Source organism: Solanum verrucosum, unplaced genomic scaffold (genome assembly GCF_900185275.1).
Source record: "Solanum verrucosum unplaced genomic scaffold, falcon-dt-bn FXZP01000154.1, whole genome shotgun sequence".
NCBI classification, from domain to species: domain Eukaryota; kingdom Viridiplantae; phylum Streptophyta; class Magnoliopsida; order Solanales; family Solanaceae; genus Solanum; species Solanum verrucosum.
In genome coordinates this window covers 45,436-60,339 of record NW_026020217.1, presented here as the reverse complement: position 1 = coordinate 60,339, position 14,904 = coordinate 45,436, and the positions used below count along the sequence as shown (strand labels likewise).

General features: G+C 32.6%; 2 protein-coding genes across 3 annotated transcripts; both read left to right on the top strand.

Annotated features, from left to right (window-relative positions):
• The first annotated feature begins 1,237 nt into the window (after nucleotides 1-1,237).
• On the top strand, nucleotides 1,238-6,526 carry LOC125830734 (uncharacterized). 2 transcript variants are annotated; one of them, XM_049509902.1, is made up of 7 exons: nucleotides 1,238-1,433; nucleotides 1,835-1,965; nucleotides 2,323-2,375; nucleotides 2,472-3,295; nucleotides 4,073-4,153; nucleotides 5,529-5,591; nucleotides 6,335-6,526. In XM_049509902.1, exons 1-7 carry the CDS (start codon nucleotides 1,380-1,382, stop codon nucleotides 6,389-6,391), a joined length of 1,263 nt encoding a protein of 420 aa, XP_049365859.1. In that variant the 5' UTR covers nucleotides 1,238-1,379; the 3' UTR covers nucleotides 6,392-6,526. The 2 variants fall into 2 exon arrangements, with proteins under 2 accessions (XP_049365859.1, XP_049365858.1); XM_049509901.1 differs by having other exon boundaries at nucleotides 2,469-3,295.
• A 6,959-nt stretch (nucleotides 6,527-13,485) lies between these two features.
• On the top strand, nucleotides 13,486-14,503 carry LOC125830782 (zinc finger protein 5-like). Its single transcript, XM_049509951.1, has one exon. The coding sequence runs from the start codon at nucleotides 13,562-13,564 to the stop codon at nucleotides 14,306-14,308; it is 747 nt and encodes a 248-aa protein (XP_049365908.1). The 5' UTR covers nucleotides 13,486-13,561; the 3' UTR covers nucleotides 14,309-14,503.
• Nucleotides 14,504-14,904: the final 401 nt, after the last annotated feature.

The following is a 14,904-nucleotide window of genomic DNA, read 5'->3' as shown; positions in this document are numbered from 1 at the left end:
AGGAAACTAACAAATTAAGTTGAGTACATATATGAAGATAGATTTTGAGAAGCTAATTAACTTAAGAGATTTATGTTCGAAGTTGTCATAAATAGATGAAGTTCGTGTATTCAATTTTGATTTGCCAAATAATTGTTCTACAATTTTAGACCAAAAAAATAGAAAGTTGCTGCTAAACTTCATACACAATTTTTTTGCATTTTAAGATGTGACTTGTGAGTGAAAATTTGATTTCCAAGCGGCTAAACTTATAAAATTTTATACAACTATAGTTGTAACTTCAATAAGGGAGAAACTATGTAATTATACAAACATTTCTATCATATTTACTAATTTTCTCTATAGTTTAAAATAATTATGTTTTATCTCACTATTTAATAATTTCATATCATATTTCAAATCAGATACATGAGCGAGATATGAGAGTGGTGAGCGATATGGAAGGGAGGTAAACATGATTTGTCTATTTATACTAGATACACACTATATACATGTATCTAGTGTGATTTACATACCAGATACATGAACGAGATATGAGATTGTCGAGCAAGATGAGAGGGAGGCAATCGAGATTTGTTTATGTATCCCAGATACCAGGGGCGGAGCCACCTTAGTATTAGGGGGTTCGGAACCCCCTTTGGCAGAAAATTATATTATTTATACATGGTTAAAATAATTTTTTATGTATATATAGTAGATGTCGAACCCCCTTCGGCCGCTTCGTGTGTCTATTTCTACAGATTTTGAACCCCCTTATTGAAAAATTCTGGCTCTGCCTCTGCCAGATACATGCGACTCACTCTAGATACACACTATATACATGTATCTAGTGTGATTTGCATGTATTTGGATACCAGATACACGAATGAGATATGAGAGTGAAAAGCGAGATGAGAGGGTAAATAGCGAGATTTCTCTATTCATTCCAAATGTATGCGAACCCAAATTCTGACCTCATGTATCCTGAAATATGTATATCTGGATGCACCCATATATGATAATATTCGTAATATTGCAAACTAGAATTAGGCTATTCGTTTACTTTGCCCAAATGATGGAAGCTACAAAGCCCATTCAATTGGGCCTTCATTTTTCTGTAAAGCCCATCTACGAATCTGAATTGTACGCGCTCAGGGGTCACGTGCGCATCACCGATCTATTCACACTTGGCACCAAAAAAACACACAGAGTAAGACAGACCCTCTGTCAACCCCCCACCACCACCCCACCCCCACCTCTACATCTCTTGCAGTGAAACCCTAAAGCCCGATTTCAAGTTTCGTATCGGAGCTGCTGTTTCGCCATTTCTGAAGGATTTTGATGGTATAATTCCGGCCTATACATTGATTTGCCGAGATAGGGGCTTCGGAGTTGTTAAAATGGCGGAGGCTTCGAGTTCTCGAATTACAATCACCCTAGGACGCAGCGGTCAGGTAGGTCTATGTTCGAGTCTCTCTTTGTTTCTTCCGTCTATTGCTTTTTTGAAGTTTCGATGCTCGGAAATGGAGAAACGATGCTGTTTCATCAGTTTTATATGATTTTTTTTGTTTACTTTATGGTAATTTAAATTTAGAAATGTAGAATCATGCCATGTTTTCTGTTGCGGAGGATATATCCTGTAGAAATAGTTCGTTATTGCAATTCGTTGAATGCATGTTTGATTGTTTTCGTGTTGCAGAGAGACACAATTGAATTTATCTTTGAATGTTTCATTGTTAGGTTTGGAGGGGATAGTGATACATTATGTTATGGAAATGGTGTTACGGAGATGTTGATAAATTTGATATTGTTTGTGACAAAGTTTTGATTTTGGTTTTTCATTGTAAATTGAAAGGTGGTAAAGAAGGCAGGACCTGTATTAGATCATCCCTTTCCTGATTCAGGGCCAGCAGTTGGGAATAAACGGTCTGTCAGAGATAGACTAGGTAGCATTGCAGATTCAACAACTGAATTCAATAATAAACGGTGAACTTTCTTTCGTTTTTCTCGAAATTGTTTAGTTGTGTGAATTGGTCTTTTTGTTTTAGATTTTATGCCGAATGTTTAGCGTTAATTTGTGGCAACATACTGAATTTAAAACATTTTATGAATGGGAGGAAACCAATGATTAGTCCTTATCAAAGGAAAAGAAGAAGAAGAACAACAAACTAATGGTTGTTAATTTATTTAAATGTAAACTGAAATCTAACCACATAACTGTTAGCATTGTAATCTAAATATTGAAAACGAAATTTCCTATGAATGGAATGTGGTGATTGCAACCCCTTTGTAGGAGTAATTTCTATGCTTTCACACACAATATCCACATTTCATATTTTGCAGTCAGCGAGGAGATGGAAGTAGATTGGGCTCTCGTGCCTCTAGTGGCATTGAAGGTAATAATCCCACTGCTTCTCCACTATATATTCATGTTTCTTGCATGTACAACCAAATTCAAGATTGTTAATTTTGTTCCTTGTGATTTATTGAAGATGGGCGGCTTGGTAAAGATGACCTGCGATATAAAATCATGCGGAAAACTGCACTTGACCGAGGCCAAAGCAATGGCCAGCAGAATGGGGTGGATCTTCGTGATTTCCTATCAAGGCCTGCTCAGTCTTCAACAGCAAAACCTAGTTCACGGCAGCACATACCTGATCAGAGGGATAATAGACAACGAGTACCTGAGCCGAGGGATAATAGAGCACGAGTACCTGAGCCAAGGGATAATAGAGCACGAGTACCTGAGCCGAGGGATAATAGACCACGAGTATCTGATCCAAGGGATGATAGACAGCATATGCTTGATTCAAGAGGTTCTAGAGAATATTTGCCTGAAATCAAAGATTCAAGACAGTACATGCCTGAAGCCAGGGATTTTAGAGGGCACCGTTCGGAGCTAAAGGATGGTAGGTATAATACACCCGAGTCAAGGAGTGTGAGCATACTGGGACGAGCTCCCTCAGCAAGAAATGCAGATGCTTTACCCATGATGGACTCAATAAGGAATTCTTATTCCCCCTGGACACTGGATCGTTTAAGGCGAAGATCACCAGATGGAGTTCATAGTTCTTCTAGAGGTATTTCACCACCAAGGAGAGGGGAGGAACTGCAGAGAAGACCTCCAGTGACGCCTTATGATGACCCGAGACTCAGTTCATACACAAGGAAAGATGTCTCTGAGCTTTCACGCCCCATGACTTCTACAGGTTACCTGTCAAACACATCCCAACCTGCCGGGCCTGGAAAGACTGTCGCACCATTGCGTGCCCCAATCCCTCAATCGCGGAGTCTAGTGCAGAAAAGTTCATATGCAGTACAATCTACTTGACTTTATGCCTTTTCTTTGTTTCCTCTTTTACTATGTTGAGATATTGATAACTTAGATGATTATATGGTGAGATTTTCTCCTGATAATCAAACCTTATATTTATCCTATTCCCAGGGCCGCAAACTACTTCTGCCATCAAGTATGTGAGCTCTGATAGTTGAAGTGCTATTCTGCATCACTTCCATACCAATATTAATTACAACAGATGCTCATAAACATCAAGTTGTTTTCTTGTAAAAACATATATTTTATAGATAAGCGTTGCTAAAAGAAAAATGGTTAACCTAGTCCAAAGTAATAATGAAAGAGGGCTTTGCTTGTTTGTGATCATCTGTTATCCATTCTTGAGAATTATTACAAATGTCTCTTTTTGGATATTTTTTGGCTTTTCATATTCTGTGGTTGTGTTCTTTACAATCATGTTGGTGTTTGTGCACTTTGCACCTTCTCGACTTTATTCTTCTTTAAAAAATTATTCACTTTTATAGTAGACTAACCTCACTGGGTCCTGGAAAAATTTGGTGTTGTATGGTGGAATTATGGAGCGTGTATTCATTCCCGATCAGAGATAAAGTGGTATGCTTAGCTACTGGCATGATTAGACATTTTTACTTTCTTGTCTGAAAAATTGGGCCATAGCCATGTCTTGATATATTGCATACTGAGCATGATGTATAACAATTGGAGGTTGAAAAGAACATAAGAAGTTAAAGAAATTTGGTTTACTCCTCTCTAAAGTTCTTTCTCCTTCCTTTAATGCAGGTTGAGGATCAACCTACTGTTGATAGCTTTTTGCACTCGTTGGGTCTAGAGAAATATGCTATCCATTTCAAGGCTGAGGAAGTATGCTTATCACCTTCTAGTATCATTTCAGTTGCAACATCATTGAATTTATTAGTATCAACTTTGTTGATATATTTTTTTTGGTGAAGCATCTCAACTTTATTAATATTAAGCACCATTGCAATTTTAAGATAAGCAATGAAGTCATGCATCAATGAATGCTATATACCATTAAAACTTGTTGAAGCTCTATACTGTTCGTATTCAGTTATGAGATCTTATGGATTGGGTTTTGCATTCAAGCTACTTGATATGGTCACTTGCTTTGAGTATTGAACTTTTGAGAAATATATATAGTTCATATCTACTTGATGTTGCAAGTGTGAGAAGAGAATACCCCTTTGGGTTTCCATTCTTGCAATTGATGCATCAAAATACTTTCAAAGTTCATTTATCCAAGGAACGAAATTATTTCCGTACTTATGCCCAGTAAAGTTGGCCCAGATCAGGGATTTGAAGAATGCTAGATGTGTAACCCTTTTATGGTTAATTTAATTTTATGTTTAAGTAGTTAGGTAGAAATTAATGGTTGTGGCTGTAAAGGATTGTTAGCATTCTGACAGAAACTAAGAGCACATTCAGTGTGAAGTTAAGAATTGAACAATTTGGGTGGAAAAAGTTAAAGAATGGAGCTGTAGCATTCTTCTTTTCTAGTCAGTGTGACGACAGAATACCAGAAAGACTGAATTGTTAAGGTTGGCCCAGGGGAACATGAGCTTAAAGAAACACGCTTTTTTGCAATGTGTTTGCCATGTACTGTGACTGGATTAGTGGATTCAGAACTAGAATTTGACAGTGACACTGTTATGTGTTGGACGATAGCCATTAGAGTGAAGTAGGTGTGGGTGACTTCTACGGGTAACTAAAAATGGTAAACAACTTACAGCAAGGTGGTTTCCTTGCTTGAGAAAGGGCATGATGATATTTTCTGTGCATTGGTCCAAGGAGTAGTGCCAACACGAGCCCAGGGAGAAGCCTGGTTCCCATAGTGTGTATGTATTAATGACCTTATTATAATACTTGCAACTTTCGCGGCATGGTGTAAAAATTCGTAATTTCAATGAGGAATTCATCTTGAGGTTGCAGGTACTGTAGTACTTATTGGAGCTCTGCAGGCTGTAGCCCTCCCACATCATTTTTCTGTCAAGTTTAGATGTGAATGTCTTTCGTGTATGGGTAGTCACAGAGAAGGGTTTTAGGATATCTATTCATGTTTTCTGATGTGTTGGGCTCGATTTGCTGATTTGATGTGGTCCTTAAACTCTGTTCACTCATTTTTCTTAATGTATTGATGTGTCTTTTTCTATTGAATAGTTGATTAATCGTAGGTGTAAATTCTTTTCAGCTATTATATTTACCTTGTTCTGTGTTGCAGGTGGATTTGTATTCACTGAAGCAGATGGGTGACAATGATCTGAAAGAGTTGGGAGTTCCCATGGTATGCTTCTTATTAAATGTGATATTTGATCATTCTTGAAGACCTAGTATTCTCAGTTGAATGCTCTGGATTTTGTTGTATATAGGAGTGTTTCTTTTCTTGTTCTCACATTTTTTCGGGGTGTCTACAGTCATGCTTTTTAGGTTTTCCCTATCTGCTTAATTGAATTCTTTTTCTCTCATGTGCGGCACTCAGAAACTGAAGTTTACCTCTTCTTTAAGCTTCTCTCAAACTGTATTCACTTTCCGACTAGGAAATCCTTAAAATATATTACACAATACAAAGTTACATGAGACCATTTTCACAATTGCAGCCTTTTCTTTGATAAAATAATACATTGATCCATGTATGCTCCCTCGATATATGTATATTTTACGAGGAACATATATTAATCCTTCTCCTATAACTAATGTAAAGTCATTCATTTGAAAAGAGAAGCCATGACTTACGTTCTCAGAAAAGGGAGCAGGATAGCATTCATATCCACACTGATGAGATAGAGGGAGCCTTTCTTTCGTGTTCATCTGTTATTTTCAACCCGACATCCACGATATTGTGGATGTAAGTCAAAAGGAAATTGATTATGGGGAATAAGTAACAGCTTTTCCATATGACATATCTGTAGTTTGGCATGCGTTAAAATATACCGTCTTTTAACCCCTTTGCTTTATTGGTTTAACAGTTCTCAGATAGTGGTTTTTTTCTTTCCTAGCTTTTCCTAAAAGAGATGCCTAAATGTGTAGGGTCCGAGAAAAAAGATTCTGCTTGCATTAGCATCTCGTGCCAGGAGACAAGTATGATTACATGAACTGATGCAATTCAGATACATTCTGGAGCTTTGACACAAAAACCATGAGAGCTGAAGTGAGATCTTGCAACTCTGCATATGCCTTGTAGTCTGTAGAGCATGTATTTTCCTTCTCGTTCTAGCTGGGCGAATCTGTATGGATCAGTTGTTAACCCCTTGTCGATTCTGTAGTTTCCTACATAGGGCAAAATATTTTGCCAAAAGCAGTCTGATTCTTTTGTTGTTTGCTACTATTTTGTTTTTGTACTATCCTCATTGTTATGGAATTACACACCAGTAAACCCTCCGGCATGAAAACAAGAAAGTTTGTGACGTTAAACGTACCATCTGGTGCTGATACCCCATTTAAGGTATTTTTCAACCCGTTGTCGATCAGCTTTCTTTTTTGGTATGAACTACATGTAAGCTATGGAAATGCACGAGTGTCTGTGTGAACTGTTTTCTGCTCGAACTATGTATGTGTGTCTGTGTGCTCGCTCGCTATAGGACTTGACCAAACATCTCAAGTAGTTAACCAAACACAAGTACTTAATTTTGCTTGAAAATTAAGTAGTTGAGTTTGTATCTAGTGATTCCCGCAATAGCGGCAGATGAATAGTTAACTAAACACAAAAAAATGTGTTTTGGGGAGCAATGGAAGCTTCATCTATTTTTCTATAGACAACTTTTTAATTTCGATTTTTTACATGACATGCTTTAAGACCACTAGCTTAATGAACATTTTATACATTTTACTTCTTTCATAAATCACAAGATTCAAATGTTTACTTTATTTTTTAAGCTCAATGTCTAGTGGTGGAGTTAGAATTTTCACTAAGGGTTTCAAAATTCTGAAGAAGTAAACACACAAACTAGTCGAAGAAAGTTTGACATTTACTATATATGCATAAAAAGTAATTTTAATCATGTATAAATAATGATTAAAACTCCAAGCTGGTTCTGCCTCTATTTGTGTCAACTGTCAAGTCAAAACCAGACAAACAAATTTCTTTTGATAACACTTCAACTAAAATATGAAATGTCAAATGTAGTTGAGACACCAAGTACCGAAAGTTTCTAACAATTTGTTGTGATCTCTAAAACAGATCTTCAGTCGAAAAAATAGACTAAATATTATTATTTTTAGACAACATTTATTCGAAAATCTTTTAGCCGTAAACTTGGAGATTTTGCTAGCAAATATATCCTTTTTATTAAAATCCAAAAAGATATGATTTCCATTCATGCTTTTTCAAGAAAGAAAGGAAAAATAAAATAAAATAAAATAAACTTTTTTCTCTATATCAAAGACATACAATAAAAAAACCCAAGTTTTATTTCATGTGTGGATAAAATTATAGAGGGACCATATCAACTTCCATCAAAGTTTTGGTACAAAAACTTGTGCTTTTAATTTCTTTTTGATCCTAAAGTCTTTATACTAAATTATTTATTTAAACTTGTGGGGACACTTTTTATATAATAATATAAATAATTAATTAACATGTCTCTAGAGAGTTTGAAAACTTTAGTCCCTACTCAATTGATTATTGTACCATTCAAATGGATTCTCATGATCTCATTCACAACTACTTAATTCAATATTTCATCTTAGCTAGAATAAGGTATATTAATAAACTAACGTGTTGCTAGAATATTAGGTTTATGGTCAATATTGTCCATTTTCTTTCCCATGCAACTAACTTAATTAATTTCATATTATTGTCCAATTTTTGAATTATATATATACAACTCTCTGCATATTCTTCAATATTATTATAGATAGAAAATTTGGACACTTTGCAAGATTTTTAGATAGTATGATATGATTGATTGTACACTTGTTATCTTATTGTACATTGAACTGCAAAAATATTTCTAAAGTTAAATAAGTAGTGGTTTTGTCATTGCCAATTATGCTATTGGTGATATAAGTGGCATTAGTATTTTGTTTTTTTTAAAGAATAAAATCTTAAATCAATCATTTTGAATTGGAGGACAGATGGCATATGCCCAGTTCAACTAAAAATCCCAACATCTTTTGATCTAACTTTTTTGTTTGTTTGTTTGTTTTTTATACGGTGTTTGATATTCACATTAAAGTTTGACTAAATTTGTATTCGCATCAGAAAGTGTTATATTAGGGGGTAAAGTGATCCCTAACAAAGACGATAACTCTATATTTAGTGGGACTCATCAAAGCCAAGATCTCTGATTAAGGATGAAATAATACTTATCACTCCTACAATGTTTGGTATCTGTATTAGAATTTGACTAAATTTGTAGTCACATTAGAAAGTGTCATATTAAGAGGTAAAAGGCTCCCTAACAAAAATGTCGACTTCATAATTAGAGAGACTCAGACCGAAGAACCAAAATCTTTGATTAAGAATAAAATAGTATTTTTCACTCATCACCACCGGTGTTGGTGATATATAACATAAATAGTGCAGAGGGATTACTTATATTATCACATTTCATAATATTACTCCTGTTTCTTGTTACTTATTATCTTATCTTGCTCTACTTAAACGACAACAATTAAATATAATATCTGGATTAAAGAACTTAATTAAATTTCTCCCCACCTAAAGTTCCATTTAGGGTGTGTTTGGTATGAAGAAAAATATTTTTCGGAAAATGTTTTTCAATTTTCTCATGTTTGGTTGGGTAAAATGTTTTCCAAATCAACTCATTTTCCTCAAATTCAAGGAAAATGACTTCCCTTCAAAACTTAAGGAAAACATTTTCCAAAACTTTCCTCCAACTTCAAATTACAATTTTTTTGTTGAAAAAATAAATTTAAAGCTTATTTTTTTAAAAAAAAATTCAACTTCAATTTTTTTACCCACCCTCACCCCGACCCCCCCCCTCCCGCCAGCCCCTAACCCCCCCCCCCCCCAAAAAAAAATAAAAAATAAAATAAATTAATGTTTGTTTTTAAAAAATATTTTCAATTTCAAAATTTTATTTATATCCCACCCCTACCCTTGACCCCCTCCCCAAAAAAAAATAATTTAAATTTGTTTTTATAAAAAATACTTTCAATTTCAATTTTTTGTTTTTCACCCCATCCCCGCCCGTTGCGCGAAGGACTCGAGGAAGAAGTGCCGGCTAATTTCGTGCCAACTGCCGCGGTAAGACGGGGAAGTACCCCCTCCAAAAAAATAATAATTAAAGTTTGTTTTAAAAAAATACTTCCAATTTTAAAATTTTTATTTTTTTACCCCCCCCCCCCACCCACCCAAATAAAAAGTTAAAGTTTGTTTTTAAAAAATATTTCCAATTTTCAATTTTTATTTTTTCACCCCACCATACCCCTACCCCTGACCCCCCTCCGCCCCCAAAAAAAAAGTTTGTTTTAAAAAAAAATTTCAAATTTTTATTTTTTCACCCCACCCCTATCCGCGACCCCCCCCTCTCCATCAGCCCTCCACCCCCACCCCAAAAAAAATTAAGTTTGTTTTTAAAAAATATTTTTAATTTCAAATATTTAATTTTTGTATCCCATCTCACCCCTACCCCCCAACCCCCCGCGAGCCCCACACCCCCAAAAAAATTAAATTTATTTTTAAAAAATATTTTCAATTTCAATTCAAAAATTATTTTCTACTCTCTAGTAATAAAAAGATATTTTTTCAAAAATATTTTTCATACATAAATCAAACACTATAAAATCTTTTCTAGAAAATATTTTCTACTCACCAACCAAACATGAGAAAATAAGTCAAAAATTAACTTATTTTCCAAGAAAACATTTTCCTTCATGAACTCTTTGAAATAAGTTTGATTTGAATTGTCTTAATTAGTCATGGAATAGCTCTATTAAACACGCGATAAATATTGTTAAGTTAATTAAAACATTCCTTAATGACATGCTAACATTAATTAGTTAATTAATTAATTAATCAAACCAAAGAAAAGAAATTAGAGAACAAACCATGCTTCATTGAAGCTTCTCTTTTTCTAGTTAAATATTTTTGACTTTATGTTGGTTGTACATGTCAATTTTGGCATTCGTTTGGGTAAAATCTTAATTAATATTAAAATAATACTTGGGTTTCTTAATTAAGGGATTTTGTCCGTTGATTAGGATTAGAAGTAAAATACAATGGATGAAAGTAAGACTTTTTAAAGGGGTTAGCTGATGGTAGGGGCCATTTTGTGATCTTGTAATCTACACAAAGGCAAAAGATAGGAATAAGATACATAAAATGTAGAAGAAATCAATCAAGATTAATAAACCAAACCAAACCAACCCACCCCACCCACCCACCCACCAAAATTCTAATCCAAGATTAGTCCTTCAAAAATAAATTGAAGAATTTATTCCACATGTTGATGTAGGAGCTGATTTCAAAATTCAAATATAGTTATAGGGAGTAATTGCTTAACATATGATTATTATCTCAGAAAGTCATTTTTTTTAATTTTAATTTTTGTCAAAAAAAAGAAAAGAGAAGAAGACTTTCTAAGATAATAACTATTGTAATTGAATAAGCATCTGACCAAAAATTAATTCGTTGATATAAATGAATTGTCTGATTAGGACAAGCCTAGTTGAAATTCTTCTCTTAAAGCATTCAAATAGACTAGAAAGAGCATCCAAGTGTGTGGATTATTAGTCAATGATATATATGTAAATTTTGGAAATTAGGAATCAAATTTCATTTGTCTAAATTTTGGTGAGCAAAATTATCCTATTTATGTTACATTGACGAGTGATAATAAAAATACACAAAATAGTTAAAATTTGTGCAAGTTAATTATATTGGACACCAACTTCATGTTTTTTTTTTAAAAAAAAAAAACTAAAAAGAGATGGAAAAAATCCAAAAAAAAAAATTGAAGAAAAAGGAGTGGGAATTGATGAGAATGAAAAGATTGATTGGTGGACTATTCATATTCACCAATGGAAGATCTTGCAACACAATGGAATAGACACAAAATCTAATAGTTTCTAACATGTCCCACAAAGTTACAATTTATGGGTCCCAATCCAAAGGGGACAACTGTCAACACAAATGCCTTTGCTTAATGTATTATAATATAATGTAATACAAAATTAAAGAGGATAACATGGTGCACAAAACATATTACGTTAACAAAGTTCAGAAAAAAGCCACACATCAAGGAATGCGATGTAGACAACCTATTATAATGCAAGTTCTAGTGACTGCTTCCATGATTCGAACCTGTAATCTATAAATCATACGAAGATAACTTTATCATTCCTCCGAGACTTCCCTTTAATAAGATAAGTATATTTTTTATTTTTTTTAAATGATATTAGATGATGACTTGATTCACCTTAAACAAATAAATTAATAAGGTTTGTTTGCTCTAAGAAGATATGCTCAGATCTCATAGAAGACCTTTATTAGTATATATGCTTACCTCATCAACCACTTCCTTAATATTCCTTTGTTTAACAACTACTCTTCCATCATTATTATTTTAATTACATCCCTTTTGACAAGGTCAAGATTAAACTATTTATTAATACATTTTTTAGTGAATAGGAGTTTGGATAATTGCAAAGAACCTTCATTTAAGTGATGAATAATCACAACTCTACAGTTTAGTAGTGCATGAACATAATTTTAGTGTTCTGTAGTAGATGGGACTAGTCACCCATAGATGTTTATTTAAATCAAATTTAATATCATTTTTTTAAAATTTCTCATAGGGTGTATGATATCTATATTGGAGTCCGGCTTAATCTAAATTCACTAAGAAATCCCAATTGAAAGGGTATAAAACGTTCTCCAACAAAGACAATTTTAATATTTAGAGCTCGAACCCAAAATTTTTGACCAAAAATGTGAATTTCAATTTTCTAGTATTTTATTATAAGATTTGGTAGAGTACAATACATGAATTCACTAATCAATTCAAGGCCAACTAAATCTAGATTTGCATCGAGAAATTTCATATTAGGGGTGGGGTAAAATACTCTCTAAGACTCTAACAAACACAAATTCAGTATATAAAGCTTGAATTTGAGACTTCTGTTTAAGAATGAATGACAATAAACACGACTTTAGTATTTAAAGGTTGAATCTGAGACTTCTATTTAAGAATGAATGACGAGAAATATGGCTTCATTATTTAAAGCTTTAATCTGAAACTTCTGTTTAAAAATGAATAACGAAAAACATGACTTTATTATTTAAGATTTGAATTCAAAACTTCTGCTTAAGAATGAATGACGAATAGGTGAACTTGGATTTTTTAGTATTTTATAAGTTTTGATAGAGGACAATACATGAATCCACTAACCAAATTGGTCAATAAAACAAGTAATAAATAAACCTTTTAAGTACAGTGATAGATTTGTTGAGTCCTTCCAGGTGATTACATCCTCTATCTTTCTTTGACTTTTTTGTTGTTTTGCATTTATAATATTTAAAACATTCTCCTCTCTTCAAGCATGGAATATTTCTATTTATTTTTTTAAGTAATCAAGTGGTACTATAATTGCATGTTTTTTAATTCCAATTTTTTTTTTAAAGTAAGAATAAATGATTATTTTAGTCGTTAATCATACACACTGAATCCTCTTTGGTTGGAAAAGTTTATGGTATATCTAATGCATTAATATTTTACAAGATTTGTTTATATTGCATGAGAGACAGCTTCCTAATTATGACTTTTCTTTTTCCTCTCTCTCTTTCTTTAATATTGACTATTGCTACATTTATGCCCTATGCCATTTTTTTTAATATATATAAAAAACAAAGTAGTTGCATTGCATATAGTCAAAAGTATTTAAATTTTATACACAAATATAAAAATATTCACATAATCAGATCACTTATAATATAATTAATTACCAGTAAATCATCTCCGATCGAAGAGATATTCATAAAAAAATAGTAATTTTCTTATTTAAATATATCACTTATAATATAATTACAAGTAAATTAGACGTCCATCAAAAATCAATGATATTAATTAATTTTTTATAATAAATTAAGTTTATATTGATTGATAGTATAAAAGTTTTTTATCGTGTCAATGCACATGAGTGGTATACCAGACAAAAATCCATTGAAATCTACTATATAAGGAAGAGTATGCAAAACACAAATTAGTCCATCATAAGTCACACACAAAAACATCATCCTTCTTTTATTATTCCCTCTTTCAAATTCATTTCATTTTCTCAAGAAAAATTAACATGGCTAAAGATGTTGTTTCTAGTACTTTTCAATCTCCATCATCCAATATAAATGGAGAAAATTATCATGAATCCTCTTCTAAATCATGTATAGAAAACAACAACGACAACAACAACAAGAAACTTAAAATATTTGGTTTTGAGCTCATTGATGATCCAAAAAAATCTCCAAAAATAGTCCAAAATAATTCATCAAAAGAAGATCAAGAAAGTGTAAATTCATCATCAGCTTCCACAGTTTCATCAGGAAATATTCATCATCAAGAAAAAATATTATCAAATCATGAAGAAATAATGAAGAAATTTGAGTGCCAATATTGTTTAAAACAATTTGCAAATTCTCAAGCTTTGGGAGGTCATCAAAATGCTCATAAAAAGGAAAGAATGAAGAAAAAAAGACTACAACTTCAAGCAAGAAAAGCAAGCTTAAGTTGCTATCTTCAACCTTTTCATCATCAAAATTATAACAACAATAATATTATTAATTATCAATTTTATGATCCTCAATTTAATGTTTATGAAGAATCCCAAATTAGTTTCAACCCTAATTATGATTATCAAGTCTCATCAGAAGAAGGAGGAGCAAAGTGGCCATTTCATCAAGATTCTAACAATTATACATTTACTCTTACACATGGAGGAAATAATTATATGAAGCCTCCATCAACTATTTTGGATAATTCTTCATCTACTAAACAAAAAAGTTCATGTAAACCTTTGGATCTTCAATTGGGATTAAGCTTGTAATATTATTATATTAGTGAAAGAAAAGATAGAATTCATTTATATTTGTAGTGTTCTAATTTAGATTATTTCTAGAAATTAAAGAGCTTGATCAAGCATGGTCTAAATATATCCATTTTCCAATTTTTTTTAAAGATCTCTTTATACATTTTGTAAACATATTGGAGGAAAAGGCAAAGAAAAAAAATGATTTGCTAATTTTTTTTGTTTTTCCTTTATGGATCTTATGAGAATTAATATATCATAAATGATTGAGTAGTTTCAACAACCAATTTCACTTTTGTGTGATAGAAATATATAATTAAGCTGCAAATACAACAACATCTATACTATTATATGCCTCGATCAACCCCTATTGAATTGGAGTTGTATTAAGAGAATACATTATGAAATTAGCGAATTTTACGTTGACTGTCAGTTTACTCCTCCTTTATTGGATATGGTAACGACAATATGAACAAGCTCATGTCACAGATGAAGTTAAAATCAAGCTCAAATGCAACAACTACTCTATGAATGATGCAAATAGTAAGATAATCAAGAGATCTCATTTCTTCTACTGATATTATTTATGTAAAAACTTCAAATTAATATCTGCC

What these genes read in the sequence shown, in the direction of transcription:
- LOC125830734 (XM_049509901.1), top strand. Translation starts at nt 1,380, where the DNA reads ATGGCGGAGGCTTCGAGTTCTCGAATTACAATCACCCTAGGACGCAGC. An exon ending in ACTGAATTCAATAATAAACG is followed by an intron (nt 1,966 to 2,322) that starts GTGAACTTTCTT and finishes CATATTTTGCAG; the next exon opens with TCAGCGAGGAGATGGAAGTA. An exon ending in AAGAGTTGGGAGTTCCCATG is followed by an intron (nt 5,592 to 6,334) that starts GTATGCTTCTTA and finishes CTAAATGTGTAG; the next exon opens with GGTCCGAGAAAAAAGATTCT.
- LOC125830782 (XM_049509951.1), top strand. Translation starts at nt 13,562, where the DNA reads ATGGCTAAAGATGTTGTTTCTAGTACTTTTCAATCTCCATCATCCAAT.